Source organism: Neolamprologus multifasciatus, chromosome 7, assembly GCF_963576455.1.
Source record: "Neolamprologus multifasciatus chromosome 7, fNeoMul1.2, whole genome shotgun sequence".
Lineage (NCBI taxonomy): Eukaryota > Metazoa > Chordata > Actinopteri > Cichliformes > Cichlidae > Neolamprologus > Neolamprologus multifasciatus.
This window is the reverse complement of record NC_140445.1, coordinates 41,240,591-41,258,984: the sequence shown is the minus strand read 5'-3', so window position 1 is coordinate 41,258,984 and position 18,394 is coordinate 41,240,591. Positions and strand designations below refer to the sequence as shown.

General features: G+C 38.9%; 1 protein-coding gene across 3 annotated transcripts in view; it reads left to right on the top strand.

Moving 5' to 3' along the window:
* The window catches only part of LOC146514937 (proline-rich protein 5-like), a 40,483-nt gene extending 24,950 nt beyond the window's left edge, over window positions 1-15,533 (top strand). For all 3 annotated transcript variants that reach the window (XM_085167441.1, XM_085167442.1, XM_085167440.1), the window contains 7 exons: window positions 27-107; window positions 385-433; window positions 3,966-4,032; window positions 5,419-5,510; window positions 7,054-7,191; window positions 8,606-8,723; window positions 13,804-15,533. In XM_085167441.1, the coding sequence (XP_085023567.1) occupies window positions 27-107; window positions 385-433; window positions 3,966-4,032; window positions 5,419-5,510; window positions 7,054-7,191; window positions 8,606-8,723; window positions 13,804-14,243 (985 nt within the window). In that variant the 3' untranslated portion in view covers window positions 14,244-15,533. The remainder of the gene's footprint in view (window positions 1-26; window positions 108-384; window positions 434-3,965; window positions 4,033-5,418; window positions 5,511-7,053; window positions 7,192-8,605; window positions 8,724-13,803) is intronic.
* Window positions 15,534-18,394: the final 2,861 nt, after the last annotated feature.

Below are 18,394 nucleotides of genomic sequence, written 5' to 3'. Positions count from 1 at the left end.
CTTGACCTGTTTTATTTCTCTCTCAGGGTCCAATCAGCTGTGATCAAGGTGTTCAAGGGGGGAGCTCTGCAGACTAATGAGCTCTACACACTTAACGAGAGCATCAGGTGACACTTTACTTTTTCTTTTCAAAGTAGCCTTGTTGAATCAGAACAGAACAAAATGCAGAGACAGAAGAAGTGGAAAGAGTCGGCAGAAACAATAAGTGAACAACTAATTTAACTTTAAATTAACTTTTTTTATATAACTTTTTATTTATTAATTTACAGTATGATCTTTAAATTAACTTAAAGAAGAAACTGGTTTGGACTGTGTGAGTGAGATAAAAAGGAACATGGTAGCTGCCAGTCTTCCTCACTGCTCAAGTCTTCTGTGTCTTTGTAGGTGGCTCCTTAAAACTGAGATGGGTTCCTTCATCACAGAGTACTTCCAGGTATTTTCTCTTCCTCTTTTACCTTTTATTACTCCTGAGTAAAGTAACAGAGTTCATGTCAGCAGGAGTCTCTAAGTCAGAAACATCTGAAGGTCTGTTTGTTTTCAGTGGGCAGGGAAACATTTACTTTTGCCGATGTTGGGCGCTGTCCTTACTTTGTCTTATCATTAGTCTTGTAGTACTGGTACTGGATTTTTGAGCATTTTACCAATACTCAATTCAATTCACTGCCACCACAACAACACCCATTTCAAAGAACTTAATACATTAAGGTAAAGACATTAAGCTACAAATTTGGAGAGATAACACTAATGATCAAAAGTGAATCCTACATGGTGACTGCCAGTAGGAAGACCTCCAGCAGAACCAGGCTCAGTAAGAGATAGTGACGGGATGAGGGGAAAGAGAATAGAAAAAGTATTGCATAGAGAAATCAGGAACAATAAACTGGACAAGATACAAAGTACAGTAAGTAGTATAAGGAATTTAATAACGTACAATAGTGGCATGTAGGTGCAATGGTGAAAAGAGAGGAGCAGCGTAGAAGTTCTCAATGCATCATGTAAAGTTGCTACAATTTTATAGATTTTTGCTGATATGTTGATCACTGAAATTATTTTTAAAGTTAATCATTTTTAAAGTTAGTCAAATTTATTATTTTATGGAAAATAACCTTTAAATTGTTATGGATTGTGAGCCACAGGAACTACTGTATCACTGCCATTGTAGTTTTTGTGAGACTTGTAGTATTTTACAGTTCTGTCTCGCTTGTATTACTGATCTTAAAATTGGAAAGGCATTTATTATGAAATTGCAGGCTTATTTTGACAACACATGCCCTTTGTGTTCGGATATAGTGTCCTTTTTAATTTTTCTTTCTGTTTTTTTTTTTTTTTTTTTAATGAGATCTGCATGTTATGCCAGCACTGAGTTTCTGGTCTTCGTCTTTGTGCTGAAATGTCTTTCCTCTTCACATCCTGAAGCAGCTTAGCTTTCATTCTGTCATGACATTCAGATTAAAACTTTTGGACTTCAGTAAAAAAAAAAAAAAAAGTAATATTTAAATATCCAGTGTTATTATCAACAGTACAGTTCTGCTTTATATATGCACCAATCAGCCACAGCATTATAATCATAAAAATAAAGTGAAAAATACTGAACATTACAAATCACTATAATGTTCTGTTAGGAAACCTTGCAATCAAGCATTCATGTGGATAATACTGGACATATACTAAGTTCTTCTAAAAGCCAGTATGTTTATGGAGCTGCTTGAAAAGCCTCTGGGCACTGATTTAGGTAGTTATTCAGCTCATAGTGCTTTATTTAAAAAGCACTTTGCTCTCAGACTGCAGGCTTATTCATGGTTCCTAGTTCATTGTTCAAGTTGTTCAAGTAGAGTAGAGACAGGCCCTTCATTATGGAACCAGCTTCCAGTTTGGATTTGGAGAGACAGACACACTCTCTGCTTTTAAGATTGGACTTAAAACTTTCATTTTTATAAGGAGGCTTTTAGTTAGGTCTGGAGATATCGAGATTAGACTCGGCAACCAGTGGCAATACAATATTTCCACAGTCTGGAACTGAACTCTATTCTCCCAAACAAGAATGCTCGCCTCAAAAGAGTGGGATTTATCAGAGATTACCTTCAGAACTTGGGAGTAAAGCATGGAATAATTAGCCTGCTTGTAGTCTTGACTTCAACCCCGTCGAGCACCTGTGGGACTTCGGTGTGCTCTTCTTGTACAGACTCACTAACTTGTGACAAATGCTGGTTGAAGAATGGAATGCCATCCCGCAGTAGTGTGTGATCCACATGAGGAGCAGAGAGCAGAGGTGAAGGACTGCAGTGGCTGTGGATGCTTCTTCCACATGCTTTTGAAGCCTGTTTGTTTGAATCAAATGTGGCTCCATTTAAGGGGAAAGAAACTGGCTTTGCAGCTATAAAACACTTTACTACCAAGAAGCATTGTTAGAAGTCGGTGGCGCAGGAACTTTCACTTGAGCCAGATGAAACTATGGTGTCATTTGATATAGTCTCTCTCTTCACTTGCATACCTACAACAGAGGCAGTGGAGACTGTTAGAAAACCCCGATCAGATTTGCACACTGTTAGATCCTAAAAACAAATGAATCCAAATTTGGTTAATGAATCCAGCCGTAATTCCCTTCTTTTTTCTTTTGCTCAGAATAAGAACATTTCCATACAAATATTTGTAAATGAATCTCATTATTTGTTTGTTTTTTAATGTCTTTGTAGTACGAGTTACCTAATGTTAGTCACTGCACAAGAGGACCAATGATTGAATCTCTTGATATTAATTGATATGACTGCTTCAGTCATTTAGCTTTAATCAATTTGCTCTGAACTCAAGGGCAAGAAACAATTTTCACCTTTAGATCTCTCTCAGTGGCTAAGATACTTTATGAATTACTTTCACTAACATCATAATTCAATTCATAACACTGAAATTCTTAGAAAACCTCAATTTAAAAATTGTGTCACTAGGAACAATCCAAGGTACTAGAACTGCAGTCCCTGATCAGTGTCAGCCGTTGCCAAAAGAGCCAAGCAAACCAAACAAAAAAGCGCTGTGAGTGCTCCAAGTCTGGTTGCCCCGCGCAACTGAGAAACCACAGGGCTCCTGGTTCCTGTGACGAGCAAAAAGAGCTGCGAAACTAAAGAGCAATTTCTGCTGTATCTCATTATCTGAAAGGAAATGTGTGCTGTGTAAATGTGTTCACTGTTACAGTGATGATAGTTTCCTGTGCTACTTACTAACACAATAAATAAGGAAGAACAGCAATGCTTTTTATACTCTGCCTTTAATATTTGACCCATGTGTTAAAACACCTGTATGCATGCTATAATAACAATAATACCTTGTTGGTCACTGCTTCAGTAGTGATATTTTTACATAAATACAAGCTAGAGTAGCTGTGGCTCAAGAGGTAGAGCAGGTCATCGACTAGCTGGAAGGTCAGTGATAAGATATTGAACCCTGAGTTGCCTGTGATGCATCCATGTGAGTGTTATTATAATGATATCAGGTTGAAAGTGCTTAGGTTAGAAAAAAGTACTCTTATAAATGAGCCTCATAGTATTAAAATGCTTTGCGTGCTCAAAATGAGTAGAAAAGTACCAACCACAATATTTATAATATGATTAGTTCTAATCTAATGTATGAATGGATTTTTGTTTGGGTATTAGTGCGTTAATTTAGCAGGTGGGACACTGACAATGATTTTCAGACAGTGCTGAACACAGGATCACGCAGTATTTGGACTGGTTAACTTTCAGTCTGAGTCTTTGGGAATCTCTTTATAATCCTGCCTTCTGTTCTAATCTGACATGTGGTAAGATTAAATATATGATTATTTTCTGTTTTATGTTGTCCCAATTTGAAATGGCAGTTGCATGAAATGTGGCGTGAAATTTAAAGACATCAGCTTGTAGATGATGACCTATTTATTGGCTTGATTGTCCTGGATACACATTTCAAGTCTTTGTCTATCTGTGTTGATGTTTTAGAATCAGCTGCTGAGTCGAGGTCTATCTGGAGTCCTGGAACATATCCTTCTTCAAAACAGTGACACTGGTTAGTAGGGTGTTAATATAAAGAAGCTGGAATCTCTTATGTTTAGTTCGCCCTATGTTTACTATCGGCCCAGAACAATGTAGAAGAGAACAGGCCTGGATCAGCACTGTCTCATATTGCATAAAATTGAAAATGAATACATTCTTGTAACTATAGGATTTAAAATGACAGAAGGGAAATTTGATTAGGTGGGGTGGTATTTAAGTCACTGAGAATTTTGCATGAAGTCATTTGCAAGTAGTAAGGTTTATTTACATAGTGCTTTTCAAGAACAAAATTCAAAAACTGTTTTACAGAAATAGGGATACAATATGTCTGTGAAGGTTCTCAGTCATCCAGGCCACCTCGCCAAGGGATTAATAAAGTTCTGTTCTAACTCTTTAAAAAGCAAGGATGGGGGTACAGAGCTCAAGTACACAAAGCTCAGGTACACTTGGGTTGTGCAGCAGAACAATGATCTAAAGCACACCAGCAACCTCTGAATGACTCAAAAAATAAAGGTCTTGACTTGGCCTAATTAAATTTTAGACAAAAGCTAAGATGCCTTTACATGAGCTTACACGGGCCGTTCTCTCAAAAATGAACAGCCTGTTTAGTCTGGCTGAATTTAAACAATTCAGGACAGAAGAGTGGGCCAATTCCTCCAAACTGGTGTGAATAATTAAGTCTTCCTTGCGCTCACATAACTCCTGACAGCACAAGCAAAAGACTAGAATTTCATATGTTGCTATGTATGCGTCTCTATCCAGTTAATCCCACCAAGAAATGTTGAAGTTTATATCACTCTAACATTATATTATGTCTTCAGTCAGCTGGGGAAAATATTTAGCTGAATCTGCTCTTAATTGTCATTCCATTAAGACTGAACAGACTAAGTTAGTAGAATTTGGATTAAAGGGAACTGTATTGATATTTTTGCACTCCCACTGTAGAAGTTATTGAATTCTATTATGTTGGGTTTTTTAGCTGGTTTAGTAAATTGTGACTATTGTGTGTAAAACTGGTTGAAATGATTGAACTAATAATTGTTTCTCTAATAATTTTGACTGATTTAAAATGTGAAAAAATAAAAATGTGTTAGACTGTGACTCTGATGGCACCCCACATTTTCCAAAAGTTGCTGTAGTGGCCGTGTCTGATATTGTCTGGTGGACCATGGAATCACTGCATATATGATTATGTTGCCACTATGTTGCAGCCAAATAAAGGATATTGATCTGTTATAAAGTAACAGGTTTCAGCAGAACATCATGCTTGTGTCTATCTTGTGTTAACCTGTTTGTTTATACAGACAGAAAAACAGTACGAGTAAGTCCTCAGATGGTGGGAAAAGCTCAGCATATCACTGTAATATTGGTTGTATTTCTAACTCTTGTGTCCCCACAGATGACAACCAGCTTAATGTCCTTGCCTGTATGTGGGACCAGTTCTTCACAGAGACCCTCCCTACACTGCAGGCCATCTTCTACCCTGTCCAGGTAAAGTGTTCATCGTCCACATTACAAAAATGTATAGTTCAGTTCTTCCCGAACTTTAATAATACAGCATTCAATTAAACCAAGACTTCTGGAGCCTTTTTTATATTATGTTACTTATGTTATGTTATGTTACTTTAAAATAGGGCTGTCAATCCAGAAAAATGATTATACAGTGAGTTTTGCAGACAATGTTGTGATCTGTGGTGACAGTAGGAAGCAGGTGAAAGAGAGAGATGAGGTATGCACTTTAAAGAAGAGGAATACAATCTAGTAGAAGAAAGACGGGTACAATCTATGTGAATTGGAGTTAGGGAGGTGTAATGTTTAAGATGCATGAAGTACAGGTAGTGAAGGCAGATGAGTTTAAATACCTGGGGATAACCATTTGAAGGAACAGTGTAAAAGAGAGAAGTCAAGAAGAGGTTAGAGGCAGGTGAAGTGGGCAATTTGTGACAAAAGGGAAGTGGCGAGGAAGGATGGTAGTGAGACCAACTATATTATAGAGTTTAAAGATGGTTAGTCTTACAAAAAACATGGGGAGGAGCTAGATGAGTCAGGAGTGGCAGATCATGCTCAGTGTTTGTAGACAAAATAAGAGAAGCAAGGATGAGATTGTGTGAACATGTGGAGATAAGGGCTTGTGGATAAATTAAGCAAAGGATATTGAAGAAGGAGCAGCTAAGGGTATTGAGGCAGGAAGAAAAAATGAAGACCAAAGAGAAAATTCATTAACGTAGGGACTGAGGACATGCAGAGGGTTGGTGTGACTGGAGATGTAGGCCCCTAAAAGGAGAGGCTGGAAGAAGACATTCGTATAGTACCAGTTAACAACAAGATGCCATATAATGTACGATATAGACTCAAAAAATGTTAGAGAGAGAGAGAGAACCCTGATGATCAGATGAGTAATCACTGAGATATGGAAGAAGAAAAGGAACTCCAATTTAACAGCATAACCAGGCTCAGGGCGCAGGGGTGAATACATGAAAACTGTGATGTTCATAAAAGTAAATCTTTTTCTTTTCTTCCTACATTTTTGAATTTGTGAGATTACCCTAATGGTATCAGAACAGTCAGATGTTGAGTTTTTTTCTGTTATTGTCATAGCTCAATTGTCCAAAAAATGTTTTGGACACACAATATTGTTTGTCCAAAACAGCTGTGTCATGGGCTTAGTCTGTGTGTGTGCGTGGTTTTAGAAGATCTAAAGTTACAGATTTAAAGCCTTACATCACCTGGGGTCATTTGAGTGCAGAGGTTATTAGATTAACCCTCTGATCTGAGGACTGAAGTAAAGTGCTTCTGAGCGATGTTTTTCATTCTTTTTGGTTGTATTTTTTCACATTATCTAGATTTGAAATCATATTGGGATGAAAAGCCCACATGAGGTCACCGTAATGTAAATTATGAAATCGTAATGTGAAGACTTGGCTGAAAGTGAAAGTAGGGCGCAGGTAGGCAGGCAAATTAACCAATAGTGAAATGTTGTCTTTAATAATAGTCTGTGTTTATGTATTTTTAAATATGACTTTGTGCATTCCAGGGTCAGGAGCTGACTGTGAGACAGATGGCTCTCTTGGCCTTCAGAGACCTGGTGCTGTTAAAACTTCACCTGGAGGAAACTCTGGGAAATGCAACCTCTATTCCTCCATCAGTCACACAGATGCTACTGGTGTTACAGGTAAACACACAGTCACACACAATCACTCGCTCTATTTAATTACAAGTCAGTTACAGCCTTTATTTCTTAATTAGCACGATATTTCTTCATGGCCGACATCACTGTAACCCAGAAAATACAATCAGATACATATGAAACAGTTTGTCCATGTTAGCTTAATCATATTATTTGGAAATGCAGCTAAAACTGAGCTTGCATCAAATGTTAATGTCCCAAAAGATAAAGAAAAGGTATGAGCATAACATAAGAATGCAGTTAGGTCAGAAGTGTAGCCATTATTAAACAGAAAGTACCTGTGAGTCCATAAAAGTTTTCATTTTGGGTTTATTGCTAACATATTTGACTCTTATGTAAGCTAAGTACTGGTGTTGTTGTTGGTGAAATTACAGATAAAACTGCAAAAATAAAAAAAAAACAGGCTATTTAAAAGTACTAATCATCAGTAATACCCCTAGATCTAAACAGTTTTAACATGAAGACCTTCAATAGGTTTTGGATAAGGATATTACTTATCAATACACTAGTTGATGCCATTCTCTATATTTTATATAAAATAAAGATATAACAGACGTTATAATTCTGACACATTAGGGGGCCAAAATAATCGTACTTCTGCCATCAATATTACTACAATACTAAATTGTTTTTCATTGTCATGACAGTTTACACTAAATTCAGACTTAGTGTAAACTTGGGCTAGCTACATGGTAGTTGTTGCTGTTGTGATGATTTGTTACCAAGCATTCAGGACCTAAATCAACCCAAATCAACTTGACTCCACTGTAATAAACGGTGGGGAATTTTTTCACAATAATTAAGCAATTTAAGAATTTGGTTGTACGTTTGATCTGACAGAACTATGGCTGCTGCTTGTCTACATTTAAAGAAATACTTACTAAAGGTTCATTTAGTGTGGGACCAGGAGGTTGCCCTGAAGATGCTGATATAAAGCATTGACTGCTTGCTAAAGTAAACATATTGTGCTGTGAAGAATGTTATATTTGCAAATGTAACTAGCATCCTGTATAGAAGATTGCATTTAGTTGAATTTTTCATTAGTTGTAAAATGCGCCCAGTCTTTTGAACATTCTGACCTGTCGGCTTTGACCAAGTATTAACGCACAGCGATGTCAAATGTAATCCCTTGAAATTGGCACATTTTATTGGGGGTTAGTTAGAAATTAGAAAGTATCAGATATATTAGATTGCATTAATACTGCATGAATTCCAGTAGCAGTACAGTTTGCCTAGATGCTTCTCATTACTACTGACCACTCTGGTCCTGGTATCCATCCTTACTTAGTATTTTGAAGTGAGAAAAAAATGTCTTCAGTTTTTAAAATATCTTACAGAGGCCCAAAGGTACTCACTTAACATCAAAAATTGTATGAACGTCTTTGTCTTTTTCTGGCAGGGTATCCATGAGTCGGGTGTTCCAAGTTCGGAGTATCACCGTTTGGAGAGTCTAGTGGAAATTGTTGTGTCTCCATATATCTGCAATGTCCTGCACAATAGAAACAGCCACCAATTAGGTCAGTCCACTGATCACTGATGCTGCTTTTACATTACATTGATTTGTTACAGATTTTATGGCTTACATCACCTTGGGTCACCTGAGCGCAGAGGTTATTGGTTTAACCTTCTGAGTTGAGGACCAACGTAAAGTGCTTTTGAGCTATATTTTTCACTCATTTTGGTTCTACTTTTTTTCACATTATCTGGATATGACATTATATTAAAGATAAAATACCAGAAGGTTAGTTGTACTCCCATGTCTCGAGAGCATGGAGGAAATTTCAGGAGACGGGTAGTAGCTCTGGATAGGGCCGTGGAAGGTCCTTAACCCATCAACAGGACTGGTATCTGCTCCTTTGTGTGGAGGAACAGGCTGAGCACTGCCAGAACCGAACAAAATAACCTGGCTTCAGGTTTCATGACAGCGTGGCCTCTAATGGGCCCTGTGCTCACTGCCTGGAACAATGGATCCTGGTTTTCATTTATCATAAAATACCAGAATTGGCAGGTTGATGGCTGAAATCTTGTGCTTTGCACAGATGTCAAAGGTTCCAGAGAACCATGGAAAGTGTTATGCTGCATGTAACATTGTTCAGCACAACCAATTTGGTGGTGGGTTAGTGATGGTCTGGCGAAGGACGCACATACTTCTACAGGTTATAGCACCCTGACTGCCATTAGGTATCAGAATGAAATCCATAGATCCATCGTCAGATGCTACACTGGTGTGATGGTCCCGGGGTTCCTCTTGGTGCACAACATTGCCAGGCCTCATGTGGTTAGAGTATGTAGGCAGTTCCTGGAAGATGAAGAAAATTGATAACATTGACTAGTCCTCTTGCTCGCCTGGCTTAAAGCCAACAGAACACCTCTGGGACATAATGTTTCAGTTCATCTAGTGCTGCTAGGTTGCACCTCAGACTGTCCAGGTGCTCAGTGATGCCCTGGTCCAGATCTGAGAGGAGACTCCCCAGGATGGCATCTGTCTATTGTTAGACAAGCACATGGGGGCCATGCAAACTACTGAGTACCATTTTGAGTTGTTGTAAAGACATTTCAGCATGATGGACTAGCCTGCTGCATCAATCTTTCACTTTGAGTTTTTGGGTTGTCTTTGAATTTACCCTTCTGTCACTTGATCATTTTCATTTCCATCAAAAAATGTAGCTTATCTGTGTTCCTAACACATTAACCAGTACTGATAGTGATTGCATGACTTTTTAAAATCTTTTATCTTCCTTTTAACTTTTCAATAGCTAACCAATGATTTCTGATTTCAGGTTGCTCAAACATAAAAAAGGTGCATTGTTTTACATTGACCTCTGCATACATCTGCAGTTGATTTTCAATACAAATCTAATGGTATAGATGTCTTTACTATGACAGATGGATTACATTAAGAAAGTAATGTTTATGTTTTTAAGAAATAATTAGTAAGTTTGCAACAAAAGTGCCTGCTGAACGTAGTCAGCTTGTTTCAGAGGTCAGAGGCAATGTGCTGTTTAAATCCTCTCAGAGGTTGGCCGCTTAATCTGCTCCTGCTGCATTGTACTTTCATTCCAGCAATAACCAGTTACTTCACGTTTCAAAACACAATCTGCTCCTGTTGGAGGAGACTCTGAAAATGTTTTACACACATACACAATCTCTGTACGACTGAATAAAGATTAGTGGATCAAATAGCTGGGTTTAATTTCAGGATGGATCAGATCACAAATCTTGTTGTCTGCTACTGAACAGTTAGATCAGTGCTCGTCTTTCCTACAGCATTCTGACAGGAACACGTTATTACAATAAAGTGACGAACTGTAAATAAATAACCAAAGATATTTTCTATGAGTCATAATTCTTCACAGAATTATTAAAAACAGTCATTAAAGTGAACATATTCTGCTTTTCCTTCATTTCTGTCAGATATGTATGGAATAATGGACAAATATTAAAACCTATCAAAACAACCTTACACCTCTGAACAGCTTTCTATTCAGGAAAGGATCTCATAGTGCCTTTCTACTGGCACCCTGTAAATGTCTGCCATCTTGTGGTCACAGCTGGCTATTGTTTCTTGAGGGCAGTTTAAGTAGACTTCAGTTTTCAGTTTTATTTGTCATATGCAAGTTAGCACAGGGTCAACATTGCAATGAAATGTGTTTGACGAGCAGCAGTCACTCAGCAGCATGATACAGTAGGAGAAAATATAATAAAATATAATAAAATAAAATAAAATAATAAAAAAATAGAATAGTAAGGAGCAAAATATTAGAGAGACATGGTAAAAGAGAAAAGATGACTAAATATATATGTATCTATAAATATAAATATATGTACACTAGTGATTAAATAAGAAAATCTTGAAAAGGAATATGACGGGAGGGCAGATGGGATATTGCACAGGAATGAGCAGCAGAAAATTACAGTATTGCACTTTTAAATATAAATATCAATGACAATAAAGTGAAGTGACCAGTGCAGATTAAACAGAGTACTTGTGAAGCTGCAGGGTAGCTTCTGAGTGCTGTGTTGTGTGTGTTTAAGTGTTGTGGTTGAGGTGTCGTATGGCTTGATGGTAGAAACTGGTTTTAAGTCTTGTAGTCCGAGCAGACAGACTCCTGTAATGTCTGCCAGATGGTAACAAGGAGAACAGCTGATGTGCTGGGTGGCTGTGGTCCTTGATGATGCTGTGTGCTTTACGGAGGCATCGCTGGAGGTAAATGTCCTGAATGGCAGGAAGCCTCGTGCCAGTGATGTGCTCTGCTGCCTTCACCACCCTCTGTAGTGCTTTACGGCTGCTGGCAGAGCAGCTTCCGTACCAAACTGTAATGCAGCTCGTCAGCAAGCTCTCAATTGCACACCTGTAAAAATTTGAGGTGATGTTGGCGTTCATGCCAAACTTCCTCAGCCTCCTCAGGAAGTAAAGCCGCTGGCGAGCTTTCCTGATAGCAGTGTCTGTGTGAAGGGTCCAGGAGAAGTCCTCAGTGATGTTGACTCCAAGGAACTTGAAGCTGCTGACCCTTTCGACCTTGACACCGTTGATGTGGATGGGCTGGTGTTCTCTGACTGGTCATTTCCGGTAGTCCACTATCATTTCTCTAGTTTTGCTGATGTTGAGAGTCAGGTTATTTTCCAGACACCACTCGTACAGTGCCATCACCTCCTCTCTATAGGCCGTCTCATCATTGCCTGTGATGAGGCCTATGATGGTTGTGTCATCAGCAAACTTGATGATGATGTTGGACACGTGTTTAGCAACACAGTCGTGTGTGAACAGGGAATATAGAAGGGGGCTAAGCACACAACCCTGTGGCGTACCTGTGTTTAGGATGAGTGGTGAGGAGGTGTGCTTACCAACTCTCACCACCTGGGGCCTGTTTGTGAGGAAGTTTAGAATCCATCTGCAGATTGGTGTTCCCAGCCCAAGGTTGACGAGCTTCGTGGCAAGTTTCGAGGGGATGATGGTGTTAAATGCCGAGCTGTAGTCGATGAAGAGCATCCTTGCATATGTATTCCCTTTCTCCAGGTGAGTGAGGGTGGTGTGCGTTGCCAGGACGATGGCATCCTCTTTGGCTCTGTTTGTCCGATAGGCAAACTGAAGAGGGTCCAGTGTGTCAGGGAGGGAGGAGCAGATGTGACCTTGACTATAACTACTAGGGTTCTGGGCTGCACCACTAGAGTCTGACCCAGAAGTTATATCCATGTTTTGTACTGGCTGTGATCGGTGTTGATCATTTCTGTCATTTCATTGACGATTTGTGTCCTGTTAACAACAGCTCTGTCCCACTTCCCATTTAGGGGCTGCATCCATTGCAGGATAAATTGGGACGCAGCTAAAGGCTGGAATTTGTCAAGCTAAAAGGCCAGCATCCTCTTCTGTTTTCACTATGTAGAACACTAACAAGAAGCAAGTATGCTAGACCAGCTGCCCCTGGCTGTTCACTGATCTGAAGTCAGTAAAGTCTGAATGTCATTGTACACATGTGCAGACATGTTTGGAAACATAGCAGTAGCAAGTGAACAGGAAATTTACATCATGATTATCACCACTGGGGGTTTCTCTGTATTGTTGTAGGCATTGGAGCTTCAGCAAACCATGGTGAGAACAATTATCTATAAATGAAGAAAACTTGGATCAGTGATGAACCTTCCCAAGAGCAGCAAGCTTGCCAAAATTACTCTAAGAGCACATTGACAACTAATCCTGGAGTCATAAGAGAACCTAGAATGACATCTAAAGAATTTCAGGGCTCATTTCAGGTCCAAGACTTTGGGGGAAATATTCTTTGGACTGAGGAGACAAATATAGGGTTAGATATAAAGGGTTGACAAAACTAACATAGCAATTCATAAAAATAACATCATACCAACAGTTAAACATGGTGGTGGTAGTGTGTCGGTATGGGGCAGCTTTCCTGTTTCAGGACATTGAGGACTTGCTGTAATTGAAGGAGCCATAAATTTGAGTCTGAAACAAAAGCACACTTGGGTTATATAGCACGGCAATGAGCTGAAAAACACAAACAAAATGAAGGTTTTGTAGTGGTGTAATCACAGTTTAGACTTAGACTGAGACCTTTTTGCGTACGGCACAACTAATTTTGAGTCGTTACCTGGTGATTTTTCAGAAAAACAGTATTTACTTAAGTACACTGTACTTTTCTGGGCATGGCCTGGTATTATGGGGTGACTTAACCCTTCATCCATGTGTTAGTGTTATTTATATTTTGCTAAACAGTTTGAAGCTGCAGTTATTAAAGTTAAATGAAAGAATCTGAATTAACTGCTGTTTGGTGACACCTGAATGATATGCTGTTGGAGTAAAACATTTTTCCAACACGCTTTTAATCCGAGTCACAGTAAAAGCTGTATTTTGACAATGTTGTAATGGTTTTTAATATGTAACATAGCTGATAGCTGAAAAAAAGGTTTTGATGGAAATCAGCATTATGTTTTGTAACTTAAACTTCATGTAAGAAGAAGTCTGATCTAATCTGAATGTGCAATCCACTTACTGAAAAAAAAGAGACTCTGGAAGTAATGACATGAAACAAAAATGACTTGTCGATTGAAATCAGTTTTCTGTTTTTATTTCTCCTCAACCAGAGCCCTGTCATCTACGTTCATCTGAAGCACTGCTAGGTGACCAGTCCCAGCCTGAAATTAAGATCACACAGCATCATAGCTCCTTAGACTCCTCATCTCTTTCTCCACTGGTGGAACAAGAAGGAGAGGCATATCTGGAGAAAGTTGGCGGTGTGCGGCGCCACACAGTGGCTAATGCACACTCTGATGTCCATCTGCTGTCAGTTTCAAACAAGATGCATGCTGGGATGGAGAACAGCAGAGGGGAAGAGGAACAGGGAGTTGTTGGGTTTTTAGTGGGGGCCAAGCCTATGAGTCCCATGAATTTCTGCCGCCAATTGGTCATGGGAGATTCTCCAAATTGCTCAGAAGACATTGGATATGTGAGACAGAACAAGATGAAAAACTTCAGGATGACGAATGAAACTAACTGCAGAAAGAAACTCGCAGGACATTATTAAGATTGAAGAAAAAGCAAGAAACTGTGTAGGAATCACGAGGAAACGTCCGTACCAAGCTTGTTCATCTAGGATGGGAAGGTCTGCTCAGGGTCTTAACTGCAATGAATGTTTTAGCATCAGCTAAGAGCTGCTTTCAAGTTCCTCACTACTTATGAGGTTCTTCGTCTTTGTATGTCTCCTAATATCAGGAGGTTCTCTTTTAAGACTGTTATTAAATAGCAAAATTGATTAATAAAACAAATTCATGTGCTTTACAGTATAATACCAGTCCAGACATTGGACACTTCTACTCTTTCAAAATGTTTGAGATTTGTTTTTATCTGTATTATTCTTTACTTTTCAAAAATAAAAATAATAAATGACACATTGATATGTTTAATATAATTAATACAAAAAATTTGTCTGATGTCACCATTTTTATCTTCATCAGTTTGTCACTTGGTTGGAGAGGTGTTTAGTTAGCCAGCCAGCCTTGTCATTGTTAACTATTAAAATTACATACCATTATGTTTCTACAAACTCCATACAAATTTGGTACCATTCAGCAACTTTGCTAAGGAACACAAAACTAAATAAAGAGCCCGTCAACTAGAATACAATGCATCTGGAAAGTATTCAAAGTGCTTAATTTGTTCCACATTTTAACATGTTACAGCCTCATTCAAAAAGAAACTAAATTAAAGTGTAGTTTCTCCCATTATTACTCTCAGAACCTCTCAAGTTCAGGGTTGATGGGACGCGTCAGTGCCAGCCATTTTCAGTTATTTCCAGTGATGTTCAATTCAGTTTTAATTTTATTTCTATTGAGCCATATTAAACAACAGTCACCCCAAAATGCTTTGTTGTTAAGTAAAGACCCTATAATAATGGAGAGAAGCGCCAACAATCCAACGACCCCCTATCAGTGACCACTTAGCAACAGTGGGATGGGTAAACTTCCTTTTAACAGGATGAATCCTCTGTCAGAACCGGACTCGCTGAGAGGCAGCCATCTACTGCGACTGGCTGGGACTAATGGGAGGAAGACAGGATAAAAGACACATTTGTTTAATCATTTATTACTAACTAACGATTAAATGCCGAGTGAGTAAAAAAGTTAAGTGAAGAAGAAATAATCAGTGCATCATGGGAAGCCCCCAGCAGCAGAGACATTTGCAGCATAAGTAAGGGTGGATTCATTGTCACCAGATCCAGCCCTAACTATATGCTTTATCAGCAAGGACAGCTTTACACCTAATCTTAAACTTGTCCCCCAAATCCAAACTGGGAGCTGGTTCCACAGAAGAGGGGCCTGAAAGCTGAAGGCTCGGACTCCCATTCTACTTTCAAATACCCTAGGAACTGCAGACCAGCAGTCTGAAAAGCAAAGTGCTCTTTTGGGGAATACGGTACTACAAGGCTTTTAAAGATAATATGGGGGCTGATTATTGAAAATGATATGTAATGAGAAGGATTTTAATTTCAATTCTGGATTTAACAGAGAGCCAGTGGGGATTAGCCTGTATGGGAGAAAAATGCCCTTTCTAATCCCTCTCAGTATTCTTGCTGTTTGGATCAACTGAGGGTTTTTTAATTAGTTTTTAGGACAGCTTGATAATAATCGGGGAAAATGTATGTTATGCCTTTGAAAGGTACTGCCTAGGGGAAGCGTGTATAATGTAAACAGAATTGTTCCTAATACGGAACCCTGCAGAACTCCATAATTAACTCTATTTACAAGAACAAATTTGAGTCTGTTAGATGGATATTATTAAAACACTGCAGTGTAATGCCTTTTATTTCTATGCCATGCTGTAATCTCTGTAACAAAATATTGTGGTCAACATTACCGAACACTGAACTGAGGTCTCACAGGACAAGTACAGAGATGAGATCACTGTCATTATTTTAACCTTCACTAACACTGTTTCTGTACTGTGATGTGATCTGAAATTTAACTGAAACTCTTGAAAATAAACCATTAATCTGCAGATAATGAGCTGTTTTATAACTACTCTGTCAACATTTTATTTTTTTTAAGATAAAAGAAAGGTTGAAGATTTGCCAATGATTAGCTAACAAATCTGGGTCAAGTGATGGCTTTTTAAGAAATGCTTTTTACTTCAGCCTTAAAGGCCTGTAGTTCACAGCCAATTAATAACGATAGGTGAAAATATCAATTAATGATAGGACTTCTTTGAGCAGTCTTGAAGGATGCTCAATTGGGTTCAAGTCTGGGCTCCAGCTGGGCTACTCAAGAACATTCAAGGACAAAGGAATTGTCCTAAAACCACTCTTTTTTTTTATACTGGCCATGTGCTTAGGGTCATTGTCCTGTTGGAAGAAAAAACTTTTGCCTTCAGGTGCCTTTTAGTAAACTCCAGGTGGGCTGTCATGTGCCTTTTACTGAGAAGTGGCTTCCATTTGGCCACTCTACAATACAGGCCTTTGGGTGGAGTGCTGTAGAAATTATCCTTCTGCAAGTTTCTCTCTCCATAGAGGAAAACTGGAACTCTGTTAGTGACCATTGGGTCCTTGGTCATCTCGAGAACCAGTTCTTGTAGAGAACTTATGGGTCACATCAGCACAAAGACTGAGCTATTTGCCTACACTAACAAGATATATGTTTGGAGGATTAAAGAGGAGACTTTAAAATCTAAGAACACTGACCATTTTAAGGATGGTGGTGGTCGTACCATAATCCTCTGGAGCTAGCTAGCAACAGTGGTACTGATACAATGTATGCAGTGAATGGGTTGAAACTTAAGAATTTGGAATACCCCCAAATTCTTAAGTTTCAACCCAAATCAAGAGCTAGGCGGTTGAAACTTGGACGCTCCAACATTGCAATGATCCCAAAAACACATAAAAACTGGTTTTGAATGGATAAAGCAGACTAACATTAAGCTTCCACAATGGCCTTCCCAAAGTCCCACCATCAATCCTTTTGAAAATTTGTGGATTACAAAAGCAAAATACAGGCCAGGAAAGCAACTAATTGCAATGAACTCCTCAAATATCCAGCCAGAATTATTTTTATAAGAGAAAATTCTCAATAAATTAAAACTTGTGCATCAAATTCTTGTTTTGTTTTTTTAATTCATTAAAGCTGTATTCAGTACAATCCCTGTAAAAAGAACAGTTCAAAACTGTTCGTTAAAAGCCCCAATTTTTTTCACAGAGTGAATAATAAACTTTTGACCACAACTAATCTCTCCAGCAGGTTCTGGGTTCATGCTGGGGTCTCCTCGCTCTGTTGAGCTTGCCTGGAAAAACTCCAAAGGGAGGTGTCTAGGAGGCACCCTAAACAAATGCCCAAACCACCTGAAAAGGCTCCTTTTGAGACGCGGAGCAGCAGCTTTTCTATGACATCCCTGTGGATATCTACACTCCTCATCCTATATGTAAAACTGAGCCAAGCCACCTTTTGGAGGAAACTCCATCATCCAGCCACTTGCAGTTGCCATATTCCTCTTTTAGTTATTAACTAGATTTCATTATGAAATCTGTTTAATGGACTGGCAAATCAAAACCCTTTGACTTTTAGCTCAGCTCTCCCATCACCATAACAGTCTAGCACAACACCTTCTACCAAGCGAGAATTGGTACATTTCCTAGAAAGGGTTAGATATTATCATATATTTTATCCTGATGGCCCACCCTTTCTATTTGCAGGTTGATGACAGCAAGATGGAGGCTAGTGCAGTTTTCTTGCAGGCAGATCAACAGGGGAAAGTCCCCTTCTCAAGAAATTTAAACATCTGCTCCTGTTGTTCATTCAGGTCATGATACATCTGTATTTTTCCATGTTCCTTCCTGATGTTGCTTTCCACTGATTGACACATCTATAACAAGCTGCAGTCTTATGAGCCTTCTGATCCACCATTATATCTGAATGTTTAGCCAGCTGCTTATCTGTCTGGAATTTGAAGTCCCACAGGACCTTAACCATGTAGTTTTCAACTACCTTTGGTGGCGTCTGCCATTGGAAACTGGAGACTTCTAGTCCATATGCAGCACAGATGTTTTGGTACACTATTCCAGCAACTTCGTTGTGTCTCTCAGTGTACACTGTCCCATCTTACATCCTCCTAGTATGCGTTTGATAGTCTGTGGGGCACCTTTGCAACGTGGGTCCTATTAGCTGTATTAGACTAATTGGTAAATTGAGT